This window comes from Halictus rubicundus, chromosome 3 (genome assembly GCF_050948215.1).
Source record: "Halictus rubicundus isolate RS-2024b chromosome 3, iyHalRubi1_principal, whole genome shotgun sequence".
Classification (NCBI taxonomy): domain Eukaryota; kingdom Metazoa; phylum Arthropoda; class Insecta; order Hymenoptera; family Halictidae; genus Halictus; species Halictus rubicundus.
The window spans coordinates 510,346-527,330 of NC_135151.1; the positions used below are offsets into that span (position 1 = coordinate 510,346).

Below are 16,985 nucleotides of genomic sequence, written 5' to 3' on the forward strand. Positions count from 1 at the left end.
TGGTACCATTGTTTATTGAAATAAATTTAATTATGACAACTCACATTTTATACTAGTTTTTAATACAGAGATGTTGCTTTGACTGTGTATATATATATGTATATATATATATATTAACAACTAGTTTTTATAGGTTTCTTTCCAAATTTGCTAATGTTTTATTATAATTCATAATATCCAAACAATAATACAATTACATTACTATTTGTTTTTAGAACAGCATTAAATACACTTTTCAATCTACAATTTTATCCATTACATAATTTCAATGAAGATGAAGTGATTATTAGGAATGTTATAGATTCTCATTCGCATCATCTAATCTTAACATTTTCTTTTAGTACGGTTCAGCTAAAATTACTGCGTTCAATAAATGTCAAACGAAAGTGTCTTATGATAAGACAGTAATGCTTATTGTAACAAACACTATTCAAACACAATTGATAGACTCCGGATGTTTTTGCAAGTATAATGTATATTAATTAAATATTGCATAAAAGAGATTGATTTATACAAAAAATAATTGGGATTGAATTTCTTTGTACGTACAAAGTATGTAAAGCATGTGTGCTGGTATCTATAAATTGAGTATAAATACTGGCAAAGTATATATAAATGTACATACATGTACGCTCATATGCCTGTACACGTATGAATATACAAAGTATTTACTTATCAAGTCCTGTTTTTATAACTACAAAAATATGTATTCGCACAAACATCCGTTGCCATGCTAGAACAATTTGATTAATAGTGAATTCAAATTCAATTACTATCGAAATGTACTGTTACATTAACATTATCATATGGTTTCTTAATTTTCAACTTTCGCTTCATATTTACGAGTAATGAGTACAATTTACTAAGTGTATACTTCTCACCTATTTCAAGATGTATGACACAAAAAATTGTTACTCCAAATGTTTTATGCGATGAGATAGCTCTTTTAGGAACATTAACTGTAAGATGTGCCAGAAAAAAGATAGTCAGTTTTCCGACATATCTTGCACATTCATCCTGATCTGTTACAAGAGCATTTTATACAGATAATGTCAATTATTTAACGATCAGATACGTCAACAACACGATTCTGTGATGTTCTACATATGCATTGGAATCTGACCTCTCAACTTGCATTAATACTTGTATTATAATTTCATTATACATTAATACAATAATATAACGAACAATACATCTGAATAGGATACTATACATACATTATATTAACCAAATACAATAAGTAAAAAAGAAACTTCAAATTACATTTCTAAAGACTGAGAACACGTTAATAAAGTAAATTAGTTCATAAATCATAACACCTTTAAACGTTTTCTTACAGGTGTAATATGCTTTAATTTAACGCATAAAAAAGGATTAGATAATAATGTTATAAGCCAACATAAACAAGTCTCATTACATATATCGATACATCAATATGACGAAATGGTTAGAAAGTCTGTTCATTCTCGATGGATTATATAAGTTTTCTGTCTAGTGAGAATATATGAGAGAGCTACCTTCATTATTATTTGTTTTAGCAGAGCATATAACAATGTTACTATTCTATATTTCACATTTTGGCTGCCAAGTTCGAATACTAAATTTTTATTTATCCATGCCACAGCAACACACACAGATACTAAACTTATACACTGATGGACATACAAACGTATTTTGATGTCTTACTATATTAAAGTTTCTAGAATCATTACGTACAATTTAGACTTCGAGCTTCGTTCTTTTTTTACTGTTATACTGATGTACTGATATATGCGAATTTTTGTTTATTTCTCATGCTAAGTATTTTGAGGCTCATACATTTTGCTGTGACAACAATTTCTCAATGAATCTATATAAGTAGATTCCTTTTATTACTAAAACTTATGTATCAGAATAATATTTTCATCATTTTTCATAACTGGACACAAACAAACGGCAACTTTGAGTATCTGTTTTTTTTTTTCAATGGTCATTTACACATAATTAGCCAAATTTTTGTTTCTTTCTTTTTTTTACCAAAAAGGAAGCACTTCATAATTTCTTGAAATATTTATTAAAGTGAAACTTACATGTATTTTTAAGACCATTAACTTTATTTTATCCTAAACTAAAATTTTTTCATTACTTAAACAAAGGCACATACGTATACAATACATTGATAAATCTGCAAAATTGTCATGACTACTTTGCAAAGTAACAAATGAAATAATTAAATTCAACTTAACAAAATCTCAGTATAATACGAATTGCTAAAATGAACTATTGTATATTGGCTTGAAGGTCTGTTCATGACGCATATTTGCAAAAGATTTTTATATCCTTTTTTTAAAATATTTCCAGTACGTTCCGTTATAACAAACAATTACCCATGATTACTTTGATTATTTTAACAGTAAATTAATCGTTTTATAAATAATTATGCATAAACTAGAAATTCGCGCTTAAATATTTTGTAGTTTATTTCGAATTTATTATTCTTATTATATTACAATCGTTTCACGGCAATGCTTCTTTTTAATGATATTTTTGTAGCATTTAATAATAATTATTATGCACTATTGAAGTAATCTTGTTCTACCTATATATTATAGAAAAGTAGATTTTGTTGATCTGCGTTATTTAAACCGTTGCACATTGTATTTCACATACCATACCCTTGGTATGCTGCAGCAGCAGCAGCAGCAGCAGCAGCAGCAGGTGCATAAACATTCTGTGGAGGTGCGCCATATACACCTTGCGGTGCGTAACCAGGTGCCATCATACCTGGTCCTGCTGTCAACATCAACTGAGGTTCCGCTGTACCCATAAAACATTCACAATATTGTTATTAGCTTAATACATGTAAAACCTGTTGAACTTTTTGCTATAACACATTTATTGCAAATTCTTAGCATACAAGTGACTACAATTAATACATACGCATAATCATAGGCTTATGTTCTTGATGGTCAGTTTCTTCTATACGCCGGCTTTCAGCTTCTTCTAGTTTATCAACCTAAGAAAAATATATGTAAATTACGAGTAATCATTACAATCGCCGACAATCTTAATATTTACATAATTATTGAAAATTCAATATTTCTGACATCTAACTACACTTTGATTTGATATTCACTCTGTACGATAATACCAATTAACACGTTGAACGCCGCGGTGATCACCACTGACCGGCGCCATTGAGGTACATAAAAATTAATATCACTGGATATAAATTTATTGATACTGAAATTAATTAGATAGTTGAAACTTGCGAGACATTCACAAAATTCGCGCGGCATTCCACGTGTTAATAATTTTCTTTGCATAGTTAGTGTAATGAAACTTCTATGAAATTTCTATGTAATATGTTATGCATTATACGTTATGATACGGTCACACAAGGTATTGTAATACAATGAGTTACAATACATTGCAAATACTCTTACCTTAGTTATATATTCTCGTGCAACTTGAATAAGATATGGCATGGCGAAGTGTAAAATGCGATTTCTCCATGCAAGTTCTAAAATGACATCTGGGTGTAGTAAATCGTAACAATGAAATAGGCATGCTGCAAAACAATCTTTTGATCCTCTTTCTAAGAACCATTCTAGTAATTCTTCTGCGACTTCAGGATTTCGTGATTCTGCCGCGTATTCCATAGCATCTCTGTTTAAAATTATCAAAATAAATTTACGTTTTCAGAAATACAACAGATTATTGTATAAAATTATATAATAACGTTTCGAAACATCGTAAAGCAATTTACCTAAATAATCGATCTTTCTTGCACAGCTCCACCGACTGTTTCCATCTATTATTTCCTTTATATAAATATGCAGCAATTCTTCTAAATTCAATTAACTCATGCTTTTCTAATTGCTGTGCAAGTGCGATATTATCAAAGTTATCGAATGCGTCAATCGATGTTCTAAGACCTTGATAATCTTCTTCATCAATAAGTAAACTGTTCAATGCTTCGTTGATTGCTTTATTATTTAAAGCCTGAACCGATCTTAAATATGGTTTTACGAGTTGCAAATGTCCTGTTCTTTTGAAGTATGCAACTCCTCTTGTGTGATCCATACGGGGAGCGAGTACGAGTAGTATGTCGTTCAAAAGTAGAGGTTTATATTCAACATAAAATTGTATAGCTTTGTAATATAATTCTACATTTGCCACTTTAGTGATCACATCTTTGAAGTGACCTTCTCGCCATGCTTCAGAAGGATGTTGCATCATAGCGAGTACTGCGTTATCGTACTCCTCATATTTGTCATACAAAAATACGAGTTCTGCCCATAAATGTGCCTGTTCTGCTGCACGGAGTACCTGTAAGTATTATTAATATACATAAAATGTGCAAACGAACTTTTGCGTCTTTTTAAAAGTAAACATTTGGAATCGACTTAAGTCTAACAACGTACTTTTGGTATATTCACGCGCGACCAAAACAGTTCCAGATGTTCTCTCATACGTTGAGGTTTATATTTGCTGTAAAGAATAGCTAATTCAGTAAACATTCCCATATGCGCTCTTTCAAGTCCTAATGCAGCTTCTAGGAGATTGATTAGTTCCTCAAAATGTCCTCGATCTTGATAATAATTGATCAAATCTTCAAGTTCATCAGCGTGCACAACTATGTGCAATCCACACATTTGTGCTAATCTGAACTCGCCGCTGTCAACGCAAGCGAAACAAACTTCTTTCCAAGTACGAGTTGAATTGGCTTTGCGAGCACTGTCAACAGCACCTTGAAATTCTTTCAAATGAACAAGTGTAATAGCTAGTCGCGCAAAGTTCGACACATTATTGTACAGAAGTTTAGCAGCGTCATACATTTTGTCATCGAAGCATCTATCGCCAATCTAAAACAATTAAATTATATAAATCTACCCTTGCGTACAGAAGAGTTTGTAAAGTTCAATATACATTCTACACGAAAGACTAACACAAAAATAAAGAACATCATAAATTTTTCTTATAGTAATAACTTGTGTATGTATAAAGCTTTGCCCACACTTTTTTACTGAATAAAAGTAGAAGGCAACAAAGGGCGACAAAAAATTGATCGATGTTGCTTCAGTGTGGACATAGTGTAATCCATAAATATCTAACCTTTTGTATATCAGCATGATTAGGCCCAGAGATAAATTCTTCAAGATCCGCAAGCCTGTTGGTTCTCGCATATGCATATATCAATTCACTTTCAATGAAAGATTCGCGTGCTTTCTTGCGAGCCATTTGCAAATAACGCACTAAATCTTCCCAATGAGAAGTTCGATGAGCAGTTTCTACAACATCTACGTATGCTGATGGATCATCTGCTTTGATGAAACTGTCAATGGCTTCTTTAACCAGTCCTTGTTGTAATTGTGCTCTGGCTAATTGAGACCATACTGGCGGCTCGTTACACCTATATGAACACATACATTAGGTAGTTTAATAAATATATCGGATATAATAAAATCAGGAAAATTATATTGTATTTATTATAAGTGGTATGTCTCACCTTTCTGCAAATTCATAAGCTCTGTCTAGATTATTCACTTGTTCAATTAAAACTTGTATAGCTGATGTATTGACATCGAATTTCTTGAAGATAGCAAAAGCTTCTTCGTAGAGTTCATTGTTAATAGCAATATTAGCAATGTCGGGAGCATCATAATTATCCAATCGGTTAATATATTCCATAACTCGTGTACGATCAGCTTTTATAGCCGTTAGAATTAGAAGATTTTGTAAATTGCGATGATCGCTGAACACGCTGCTATCAAGTACAATTTTCTCGAGAAGCTCGATTAGTTCGTTTGGTAAATCAGCAGTCATGAATGCTTTCACAGTGACCGATATATCCTCAGGATCTTGAGTTTCTGACAAAGCTGTTTGTACAACCTATAAACAAGTATGTCAATGATTCTACGATGTAAATAAGCAGTTAATGTTTTTTAATTTTTGTTTCTATTAGACAAACACTATTGGTAAGTAATTTTATAAATTAATTCTCTTTAAAATATTGTTTTATGTAAACTAACCTGATCGATTAGTTGCCTTTTGTACGGATTACTTTCAAGAAGAACTTCTGCCCACAAATCAGGATCTCTACGTCTTACCAAGTATCTTGCTTCGCTTTTGAATAGACTGTTTTCGTTGCACACACTTATTAATTCTCGATCACACTGGCCACGTTCGTATGCAATGCATGCTAAATGTGGATCGCGTTTCTCACAGTACTTTCCTACCACTCTACTGTCATAAAATTGATTCTCCCTAAAGAACAAAAAGTAATATTAATTTAAATAATGAAAATGATATAATACATTTTGAAATATACCTCATATTAAAATACATTAACACTATAATTTTGTAAACTTACTTAAGGAATCTTTCGGGATTGTTGTTACTGTCAATGTATATTTTTGCCAGTGCATTATGCGTTGCAGGCTCTACACAACCTTCATGAACACGGGACTCCAGCCATGGTAGCAGAAGTTTCAAGCGGTTTCTCTTTTCAACTTCTTCTACCAGTTCATCGGTTGAAAATTGTCCACGCACCACCAGAATTAAATTCTTTATGATGTCCTCTGAGCAATCAACATCCAGTAAACCACCCACTACGACCGGTAGACGTGATGGATTTACCTAAAAATGCACCACATTAATGGTGAATTGAAATTTAATGTAATTAACAAAATCACAATTTCAAGGAAAACAACAAATATAGAATGTATAAATTGTGGTGAGAATTCATTAAAAAAACCCTATATTTTATAAATGTTTTGATGTAAACTTTTCAAGAATAGTGTTCTCTAGTATATATTACAAAACAAATGAATTAAATAACCAGTTTTACGTAAATATTAGTATAGAAATGTCTGGGTCTAAAATGACTCATCGATGGTCGTCCGCCTAACATTTTTACTGATGACCATACAAGTGTTGATACAGCTTCAAAATGTTCTATATTTCTCATTTATACGTAAAATGAGAAGGTCTATTATTTGCATAGAATTTATTAGTTTTAATAAATAGAAATTAAACTTACTTTCTGGACATAAATTTCAATGTACTTTTGCAAATTATTTCGGTAAAGATAGAGTACAAGATCGTGTACAAAATCAAATCGATCGCAAACGATTATTAAAGGCAACTGATCAGATAACTTTGCTTCTTTGAGAAAGTTTTTAACGCGTTCCGGATTATAGCAGTTGCTCTCTCTACAAATTCGTTCAACTTCCTTAATTTGTCCAGTTTTACAGGCTGCTTGAATATACTTGAAGTGCACTTCATGATCCTGACTGAAATTCACAATAGATCCCAGAAAGTAGAAGAGTCCCTCGTACGACTTAAAACTCTCGAATAGATCTGAAACAGAGAATAGAATAGTTTGTTACCTTATACAATTAAAATACCGTATAGTTAATGACAAATACCTATCAATGCTTTTGTAGTTAACTGCTCGTGATATTTCGTTGCAATCTGAATACAAATTTGTAGATTTTGTCGTATATTAGCAGTCAACATTGCCTTCAAACATTCTAAAGAATCTTCGACAGATAGTGTCCCGAAAAATCCAACGAGCCAATCAGGAGATAGTAAATGTGTATGAACGACAGCTCTTTTGATGTCGTATAAATCAGTGTAGTGTTCTAAAGCACGTTGTAACAATCCAGCTTTCTCGCATAATTGCGCAATATGAGCTCTGTCATAGTGAGTGAACATTTGATTTCCCAAAATTGCGTCGGCAACTTGAGGAGCGGACATCAAATTCATTTCTAGAAGGCGCGTTTGCAAAGCTCCTTCGGTTGGCCGATTATTCTTCAGAGCATCTAACAAAAATGCTGTACATTGTTGTACCATGTTTTGTTCCATAAATATGTCCACAATCTGTAATTACGTATTTATAATAAAAAATAATATTTCAAATATAATAGTTTACAAGTAGAAGGTGTGAGGGAACCCGAAAATGACGGATTGCCGATGTTCGGGACGGGTCGAGACGAGTCGGACTTTCAAAATTTTGGGGATTCTTGAGAATCCCAATATATTCGAGAATCCGGAAATTTTACGAGTAAAATTCTCGATCCGTTCCGACCCGACATTTTCAGGTTCTCGCACACCTCGATTCACGAGTATCATAAACATTTCTGTAATAATTACTTGATTGATATCTGCTAAAGGTTCTTCATCTTGAACTAACATTTGGGCAAATGCTACACCCTGATCAGGATTAAGTCTCATGACATTTCTTAACAAAAATATATAATCAGGAGTGTACGAAACTTTTTTGGCGTACAATACAATTTTTTGAAACTGACCAGTTTCTGCAAAACATTGTATAACTTTATTGGGAACATTAGCTCTCAAATAAACACTAAGAGCCAAGGTTGGATCAGCTTGTTTCACCAAGTCTCCCAATTCTTCGCTACACTCCAGTTTATCTTCTTTCAACCATTTTTCAAGAAGTTGTTTCCGTCCTTGTACCAGCACAGGACGACATAATTCCAATGATTCGTATTTGTTTAATTGCCCTTGATCTAGAAGTATTCCAAAGTATTGCAACAAAGGTGATGATTGTCCTTGTGTAGTTGGTACCTAATACATATATGCAAATGGTTATTTTTGTGTTAAAACATTGTATACTTTAATTCATTTTAAACTAGAAATACACCTGTTGGAATCGTTGAATTGTTGTTGGTGTCCGTAATATTCCTTTGGGAGCATTTGCCGCAACTTTTGCTGCTTCTGCGTACTGGCCATTTTGGAAAAGCATATTGAACTTTCTCACAAATAATTCTTCGGCACCTGACAAGTTGTTTCTGACAGCCATTCGCAATGCAAGTTCAGGATTTTGTAGTACTCCATTTATATATGGAATTATGTTTTCTTCATCAACAGAAACTGATAGTACTTGACCTTTTCGATTTACTCCTATTATACCACCAGATGCTTCATGCGGAGCAGTGACAAAAATAGTTTCTCCAGATATACGATTCATAAATATACATGTTGCAGATTCAATATCATACATATGTATATAGCCGTATTTTGTTATTAAATATATAACGTCATATTTTGAACTGACTTGCATTGCAACTGGAAAATCATTTCCAGCTTCCGGAGGGAAAAAAACATCTACTGCTTTCTTTGGAAACAGATGATTACCAGAAGGAGGTTGACCTACTTCGATGATGTGGAGTTTTGCTCCTTGCAGTGTTCTAACAGCGAAACAAAATAAATTACTTGGTTCCCCATTTCCTTCCAATTTAAATTGGGCAAAAGAAGCAGCATGTCCTTCGATCGGCTGAGAACACTTTCTTTCAACAGAATAAAGCTGCATAGCACCAACCACTCTGTTATGCTGAGCAGAAATGCCAATTAATAAAAGCCATGTTTGCTTTGGATCGGTCCTATAGTTTATTATTTGACAACCATTTAACGAAGAATGTCGATCAAACATTTTATTTGGAGTTGACTCTCCTTCCATAGACCAATGATAAACTGCAGTCTCTGTTACCAATGCTAATGTGTTTAATGATATCCATTTCCAGAAGACTACGTCTTCTGTCATTGTATGAGCTTTCATTTTTGACTTCATTTCTATGTTAAATATTTGAAGTGTTTTCATTGCTGTTGTAACAAAAATAAAGCATGCATCGTTAGTCTTCTCACTGAAACTCTGTATCTCTAACAATACATTTTCCCTCGTCACATCGTTTACAAGAATTATAAATATAATGTAGTCATATTTAATCATTTCAAATTTGTGTAACAAATTTCTGTACAATGATTTAGTAAAAAAAATTAGATAAGTTGAAAACAGTACAATTATATAGTGATATCAGAGGACAAAGAAATTGGATGCTACTTTTCATAATCACTTATTGATTTTTGTTATCTCTGTACTGTCACTGTCTCATAACATGAGACCCAGGATGGCACAGGGGCAAGGACAAGATCAATCAGACAGTTTCTTTGAAAATTCCGTTCGCATTCCTTCCAAGTGCCTCGTTATGAAACAGCAACGATGCATAAATATAACCAAAACTAAAAAACTTTTAGAACATTTTAAACAGGTAATCAATTGTGATTCTATAAAACATTCTTTAAATATTTTATGTAACATGTACATTTCATAGAATTCTAATTTATTAATTCTTAAAGGGTCATTCGAATATGAACCATAAAATATCTTTTACCTTTTAAAGCTATGACTTTACTCGCAGGATTCATAATTGCAGAATCTGCAGAAATGGGTCTCCTTATTGGATTAGCAGAATCATTCATATCAATGATGACTACCTGTGCGGTGTCACCAACTTTTTCTCTAACACAAATGAACTTATCAGATTCCATAGTGAGTGTATTAAAACTAACATTGTTAGCATTAATTCCCACAGCAGTGAGCTATAACAAAAATACAATACAAACTTAAAGAGCTACAACATAATAAATATAAAGATATTTAAAAATTGCTTTTGTGAAGTCATGTGTCAGAAATTTTTTATATTATAATTTCGAAATACAAACTACTTAAAATAAAACAAGAAACTATAATAATATTATTTTGCTCACATCACATTAATACATAATCATTGAGTTTGAAGTTGTAAAATAGGGCATCAGTGGATATCACCTATTAATAACATTAAAGTTATCTTTTATTCGTTATTAAAAACTTTTATTCAGATAAGGATTTGCCCCATTCCGATTAATACAAATCGTAAAAATTTGAATGCAACATAACCAAATATTACTGTTAATTTTAAACGTATCATTCATTATGAGTATTAATCTTAGATATTAAAATATTTTTAATCATTGTAAACGAATATTATAAAAGACGATTTCGTTCACTAATCCTTAAAATTTAACAAAAATTAAGGATATACGAATGCCACATCAATAATGTACGAAATTTACTCGTACATATTAATTGCACAGAAATCAATAAATTGTTTAATATCTTCAACAAGAAGTAATAATCAAAGACATTTTAACTGGAATACGATACAATTAGTAGTTTCTAATACGTTATCACATTCGTCAAAACGTAATCTATTACGAACTTGATCTTCCGTTATAAGAAAAATTAACGTCTTGACATATAGAGTAATGTGTGTAATACACATTGTATTGAATTATGTAGGAAAAGACAAACACTTTAATTAGAAAATTTATGGCATATAAAGACGGAAATAAGGGGCGTATATGCCGCGTAGACGTGGCCCTCATTGATAAAAAAATCAATTTATTTTTCTTGCCAACTTTCCAATATAGGACGATGCCTTGATCAGTTAACCTCTACGCATTCGATCACAAATATATTGATGAATTTATTCAAATTTTCGTAACTCAAGAAACATGCGATATTATAACTGTCAAAGTAACGTCAATTTGGAAGGTTTTAACGGAACTTCCGTTGTAACGCTAGTGTAACAAGCAATACCGGAAAATCGACACGATGAAACGTCGAGAACGTAGAATGGAATTGAAAATACGAATTGCAAATGTGAAAATCATTGACGACGTGTCGAAATAATTGATGAACCGGGAATGAAAACGGGTCACCTACCTGAAGATGTTCTTGAAACCTTATGGGTAATAACTGCGTCATTTTTCTGATGTTTTCTATAGCTTTCCGAGGTTTTCCAGCCGCTGTTATTTAATTAAGATAATATTGCGGCTGTATACCGTTTCTATGTACAAGTGTTTTGTCCTGTGGTGCGCTTCTCAACCAGAAAACCTCAGCCCGACCATCAGCGCACAAAACCAACTGACGGAAAGCGAATGCCGTCACTACTTGCCGCTGACACCCATCATGGCCGCCAACGACCGCCCCTCTATCTAAAAATAGTTCTTCAAGTACAAAAGTATTCCAATCGATTCTATATCTTGATATTGCCAAATGATTTTAAATACATTAAAATAGTGACAGTATGCGATTCATGCAACAAAACGCTTAACAATTCCGACCAACGTCACCGCGATCACATTCATTTAAATATTCATCAGCGTAAGATTACATACAACTCGATTTTCTGGTAAATTTCGTACGTCACCCCTTCCTTTCTTCAATCCTCATCCCCCACTCCCTACTGTGAGTGAAACTGCAACGGCGCACAAGTGTATACGTGGTACATACTCTCCTGTAGCATGTTTTACACGTGTATACATTTTAATCTAATAATTTTAATGATATTACGAAATCCATAAGTAAAAAATACTACATTATAAAGTATATAAAAATTAATTACCACCTAATTCCACACTTTCGACTTCCATATCTAGATCAATTATTTTCAAAGTGCTGAACATAGCAAATTTGCGGTTGTCAGCGAATAGATAGATAACTCACGTATGTTGTTTATAGGCAACAGAGATTAATGATTAGGTATGATAAAATTAAAAATACAATTTATTTTCAAATGATTCCGTTAAAAACTATATAATACACAATTTGTACAAGTAGTCATTATACAGCTGTCGCTGTTATGGAATTTAATCAAAAAGACCGAAGCCCATGACATCATCATCAGACTCTGAATCCTCCTTTGCTGGCTTCTTTTCCTCTGTTAAGAACAAATTTTATGAATAAGTTTATCTATATTATAGGAAACGAGTGCAAATAACTAACTGAATAATATTTACCCTTCTTTTCTTCTGCAGGTGCAGCTGCAGCACCAGCAGCAGGCACAGCAGCGCTAGCAGCTGCAGCACCACCAACTGGCATGGACGCCAATTTCTCACGTCCTGTAAAAATTGAGACGATTCATAAAAATCACACTTTTCTCATTTATATGTGGACATTATACTACAGAAAATGTTTTCTACTTTTATCAACTGACTGTTATAGCTTTAATAATACTATATTCACAGGATAAAAATGAAAATGTACATTCTGCAAAGTTTTGGAAGGACCTTTAACTGTTTAGAGGAAAAGCTAATGCTCGACTTAAATTATTATACCTTGTGCAATTGTGTCGTCAATTGACTTTCCATTCAACTCCGATATCACTTTCTTTAATTTCTCAGCATCGGATTCAATTCCGACAGATGATAAAATTTTTTCTATATCATTTTGGTTAGGAGAAGCTTTCCCTCCTAGGGTAGCCAAAAGATAAGCGGCCACGTAACGCATTCTGAAAAACGTAATTGTATTGTTACATACATGTTCTACTGAATAACTTATTTTTCTTAGTAACTAAATAATTTCAGTTAAAAAAGGTACCATCACAGATGTCAGTCGAAAGATGGTGAATGTTTAAATCATCATGTATATAAATTTTGTGTAAAATAGTATTTATTATTAAATGAAATATAATGCAATGGAATAAATTATATTTAAATACAATATCGTTTTATGTATTACTTTTACTATACTTCATACTATTTTTATATTCTAAGCAAAAGCAAATTTTTCTTTTGTATGTAATAAAATAGAATGTAATAGCATTCACATTCAATATTACAGAATGATCAAGAAAATGCAACTTTTATTTAATATATTTCCTTATATGTGCGCATGCTGATCTTGTTTTTAGTAAACACACAGCATAATTTGATTATTTAGGAAATAACATTTTACAATAAATATTATTTGAAAACAATAATGGTGGAAATATATATTATTTCATAACTTTTGCTCAATATAATAACAAACAAATCGTAGGAAGATACAGGATTTTTGAGGGGCTAATCGTATCGTAAATCATCCGGCACTATAATTCGTTATTTTGCAAACAAATCTTACCATTTAATATTTTAATGCACGATAAATCCAAAACATAAAATATTATTCGGGAGAATATATTATTAATACTTCTACTTACCTTTAAGTCTTACGACACGAAACGTGGATCACGCTCAAAACACAAAAAGGGACCGCGCCGAAGCTTTGGTGAGGATAGGAGAGTGCTCACGCCCGGGTTTTTGGCGTTCCCGATATAGTGCTGACATCTGCTCAGCCTTAGCATGGCACAGAACCGGGCCGTCTTTCATGGAACAGAACCGAGCCACCGACGAGATATATACAGAGAGGAATGAGAGTGCTCACGCCCGGGGTTTCGGCGTTCCCACTTTCGTAACATCGCCGCTTTAGCATGGCACAGAACCGGTCAGTCTTTCCTAGAACAGAACCGGTCAGTCTTTTAGCATGGCACAGAACCGGTCAGTCTTTCCTGGGACAGAACCGGTCAGTCTTTTAGCATAAAACTGAACGCACATTATTTTTTTAACCAGGATTAGAACGTACAGCTTAATTGTTGTATATGAAATATGTAACTAACATGTAAATCTTGTGTACAAAATCTCTAATTAATATAAATTAAGAATAATATTAATTGTAATGATACGTATTTTATTTTTTTTCCAAGTTTGTAGTTGCAAACTTTAGTTGTAAAAAATGGAAAATCCGGAAAAATTCGAACAAATACAGATCTCATATCGAAGTTTAAAAGCGACCATTGTCATCAACACTATCTTAAATTTTTTCATATATATAGCTACTGTTATTATTAATTAAAAAAAATTTTCTTTCATGAATAAATATTTTTTCCACCTCAGCACCATAAGATTTTTACTAGATGACTTTAAAAACACATTAGAACTATTTTTAAATAATTTTACTCGAAAACATTCTAGTTTACTCTTTATTTCACCGTTCTACTAATTTTTTATGGGCTGCATTGCAGCTCTGTTTAACACCCCTTTACAACCCAATACCATGGTACCATCCATATTCAAGGAAGAACAATTTTTTGCGACGATCATTGAAAAAATAAAAGTGTTTCCTTCATTTCAGTCCTTTAGTGCGTTGGTGACGTAGCGCCCAGCACACCTACCTGTGTTCTGTGTCACATCTGGAGTTTTATGGTACGCTAACAATCCCTATTGAGTCGCAAGCCAGACCATACAAACGAATGCATCCACAACTTCCAGAGACCTGCCTCCAAAACTAATTAAAGGAAGGCTAGACATGCAGTGTGTACTAAACTCCTCAAAAGAGGTGGATTCCAGTCGCTCGTGTTATAAACCTCATTCGATACTTCATCGAAAGGGTGATCTTACATATTTCTGTAACAGTTCCAAGTGCATGCACTTTGTTCATGATACACTCTTTGTAATTATTAAATTCAATTAAATATTAAGTAAATCTTTCACGGTGCTAACGGCCCTCGCAGAGATGGGCATTATTTGGGATAAAAAATTATTTAAATGAAAATTTGAATAAAAGATACTTTATCTTTATTCGTTATTCAAAGGTTCGAATAAAAAAAGTATCTTTATTCGACGAGTATCAGATAAATAATTTTATTCGACGAGAATTTATCCGACGAATAAAGATAATTTTTTTTATTCGAAACGGATTTATTCGAACTTCGAATAATTTTTTCATCTTTTATCTATATCTTTTATTCGAAGGCTTCGAATAAATCTTCGAATAACTTTTGCCGAGCGCCGAGCATCAAAGACTCAGCGAAGACAGACGACATACAATGTAAGCGGATGGAGAATCGCGCACGAATGAAAGTTTAAACTTTTAGATTTTTCAACATATCCTCAAAAAATTGTGACGAGCGAATGGAGGGGATTTTCCTGATGAAAATGAGATCAAATTCGAGTGTAATCGAACAAGTTTCACTGATACGTAATGGTACGATAAAAATTACAATCTCATTAAAGACAGTCCAAATGATGTCGTGTTTGGACTCATTTCGATCGGAACAAGCTCTACAACTCATTCGTCTTAAAATATTGTTCTGATTAAAAACATACAACCATAAATTGCCAATAATGCGCGATTCTCCATCCGTTTACATTGTATACCGTTTGGGAGTCGCTGGGTCTTCGACGTTCAGCGCTCGTCGGTCCTCGTCAGCCGTCGTCGCCGTTTATTCGTCGAGCTGGCAAAAGTTATCCGAAGATTTATTCGAAGCCTTCGAATAAATCTACGGATAAAAATGCTAAATACAGTCCAATTTGTACCGTGTTTAGTGTCATTTTAATCAGAAGAATGCCACGAATTAGTTGGCGCAAGTCCCATAAAAAAATAATGAGAAATAAAGAAGTTTTGCAATTGGATTGGCAGTTGTTTCACACCGATATCTCGCGACTCTACGAGCTCGGAACTTCAAAGACCAACGACCGACCAACAACCTACAATGTAAGCAGATGGAGAATCCAGCATTATTGGCAATTTATGCTTTTATGTTTTTAATCAGAACAATATTGTTAAGACGAATGAGTTGTAGAGCTTGTTCCGATCAAAATGAGTGCAAACACGACATCATTTGGACTGTCTTTAATGAGATTGTAATTTTTATCGTAACATTACGTATCAGTGAAACTTGTTCGATTACACTCGAATTTGACCTCATTTTCATCAGGAAAATCACCTCCATTCGCTCGTCACAATTTCATGAGGATATATTGAAAAATCTAAAAGTTTAAACTTTCATACGTGCGCGATTCTCCATCCGCTTACATTGTATGTCGTCTGTCTTCGCTGAGTCTTTGATGCTCGGCGCTCGGCAAAAGTTATTCGAAGATTTATTCGAAGCCTTCGAATAAAAGATATAGATAAAAGATGAAAAAATTATTCGAAGTTCGAATAAATCCGTTTCGAATAAAAAAAATTATCTTTATTCGTCGGATAAATTCTCGTCGAATAAAATTATTTATCTGATACTCGTCGAATAAAGATACTTTTTTTATTCGAACCTTTGAATAACGAATAAAGATAAAGTATCTTTTATTCAAATTTTCATTTAAATAATTTTTTATCCCAAATAATGCCCATCTCTGCGAGGGCCGTTAGCACCGTGAAAGATTTACTTAATATTTAATTGAATTTAATAATTACAAAGAGTGTATCATGAACAAAGTGCATGCACTTGGAACTGTTACAGAAATATGTAAGATCACCCTTTCGATGAAGTATCGAATGAGGTTTATAACACGAGCGACTGGAATCCACCTCTTTTGAGGAGTTTAGTACACACTGC

At 33.0% G+C, this 16,985-nt stretch overlaps 2 protein-coding genes and 1 non-coding gene across 4 annotated transcripts; all 3 read right to left on the bottom strand.

Moving 5' to 3' along the window:
• Window positions 1–124: 124 nt before the first annotated feature.
• Chc (clathrin heavy chain) lies at window positions 125–12,116 on the bottom strand. Of its 2 annotated transcripts, none has more exons than XM_076784633.1 (16): window positions 12,010–12,116; window positions 11,555–11,826; window positions 10,179–10,386; window positions 8,651–9,609; window positions 8,140–8,574; window positions 7,413–7,866; window positions 7,025–7,344; window positions 6,356–6,621; window positions 6,015–6,249; window positions 5,492–5,874; window positions 5,098–5,395; window positions 4,407–4,847; window positions 3,749–4,311; window positions 3,426–3,648; window positions 2,920–2,995; window positions 125–2,796 (listed from the first exon to the last, which is right to left on the bottom strand). In XM_076784633.1, exons 2-16 carry the CDS (start codon window positions 11,594–11,596, stop codon window positions 2,642–2,644), a joined length of 5,058 nt encoding a protein of 1,685 aa, XP_076640748.1. In that variant the 5' UTR covers window positions 11,597–11,826; window positions 12,010–12,116; the 3' UTR covers window positions 125–2,641. The 2 variants fall into 2 exon arrangements, with proteins under 2 accessions (XP_076640748.1, XP_076640749.1); XM_076784634.1 differs by having other exon boundaries at window positions 11,902–12,017.
• A 263-nt stretch (window positions 12,117–12,379) lies between these two features.
• Window positions 12,380–13,925, bottom strand: LOC143352305 (uncharacterized). Its single transcript, XM_076784635.1, has 4 exons — window positions 13,812–13,925; window positions 12,949–13,121; window positions 12,631–12,732; window positions 12,380–12,551 (listed from the first exon to the last, which is right to left on the bottom strand). The coding sequence occupies exons 2-4, from the start codon at window positions 13,118–13,120 to the stop codon at window positions 12,481–12,483; spliced, it is 345 nt and encodes a 114-aa protein (XP_076640750.1). The 5' UTR covers window position 13,121; window positions 13,812–13,925; the 3' UTR covers window positions 12,380–12,480.
• Window positions 13,186–13,260, bottom strand: LOC143353026 (small nucleolar RNA Me28S-Am982). The gene has a single exon (XR_013082044.1). It is a non-coding gene; the product is annotated as a small nucleolar RNA Me28S-Am982 (small nucleolar RNA).
• Window positions 13,926–16,985: the final 3,060 nt, after the last annotated feature.

Bases quoted from the DNA above. Each gene is read 5' to 3' on its own strand.
- Chc (XM_076784633.1), bottom strand. From the start codon at position 11,596: ATGACGCAGTTATTACCCATAAGGTTTCAAGAACATCTTCAG. The intron at 7,867-8,139 runs GTAATTATTACA...ACGTAATTACAG, and splicing joins CTTTAGCAGATATCAATCAA to ATTGTGGACATATTTATGGA. The intron at 4,848-5,097 runs GTTAGATATTTA...TAATTGTTTTAG, and splicing joins ATCATGCTGATATACAAAAG to ATTGGCGATAGATGCTTCGA.
- LOC143352305 (XM_076784635.1), bottom strand. From the start codon at position 13,120: ATGCGTTACGTGGCCGCTTATCTTTTGGCTACCCTAGGAGGGAAAGCT. The intron at 12,733-12,948 runs GTATAATAATTT...CAATTTTTACAG, and splicing joins TGACGACACAATTGCACAAG to GACGTGAGAAATTGGCGTCC. The intron at 12,552-12,630 runs GTAAATATTATT...TGTTCTTAACAG, and splicing joins ACCTGCAGAAGAAAAGAAGG to AGGAAAAGAAGCCAGCAAAG.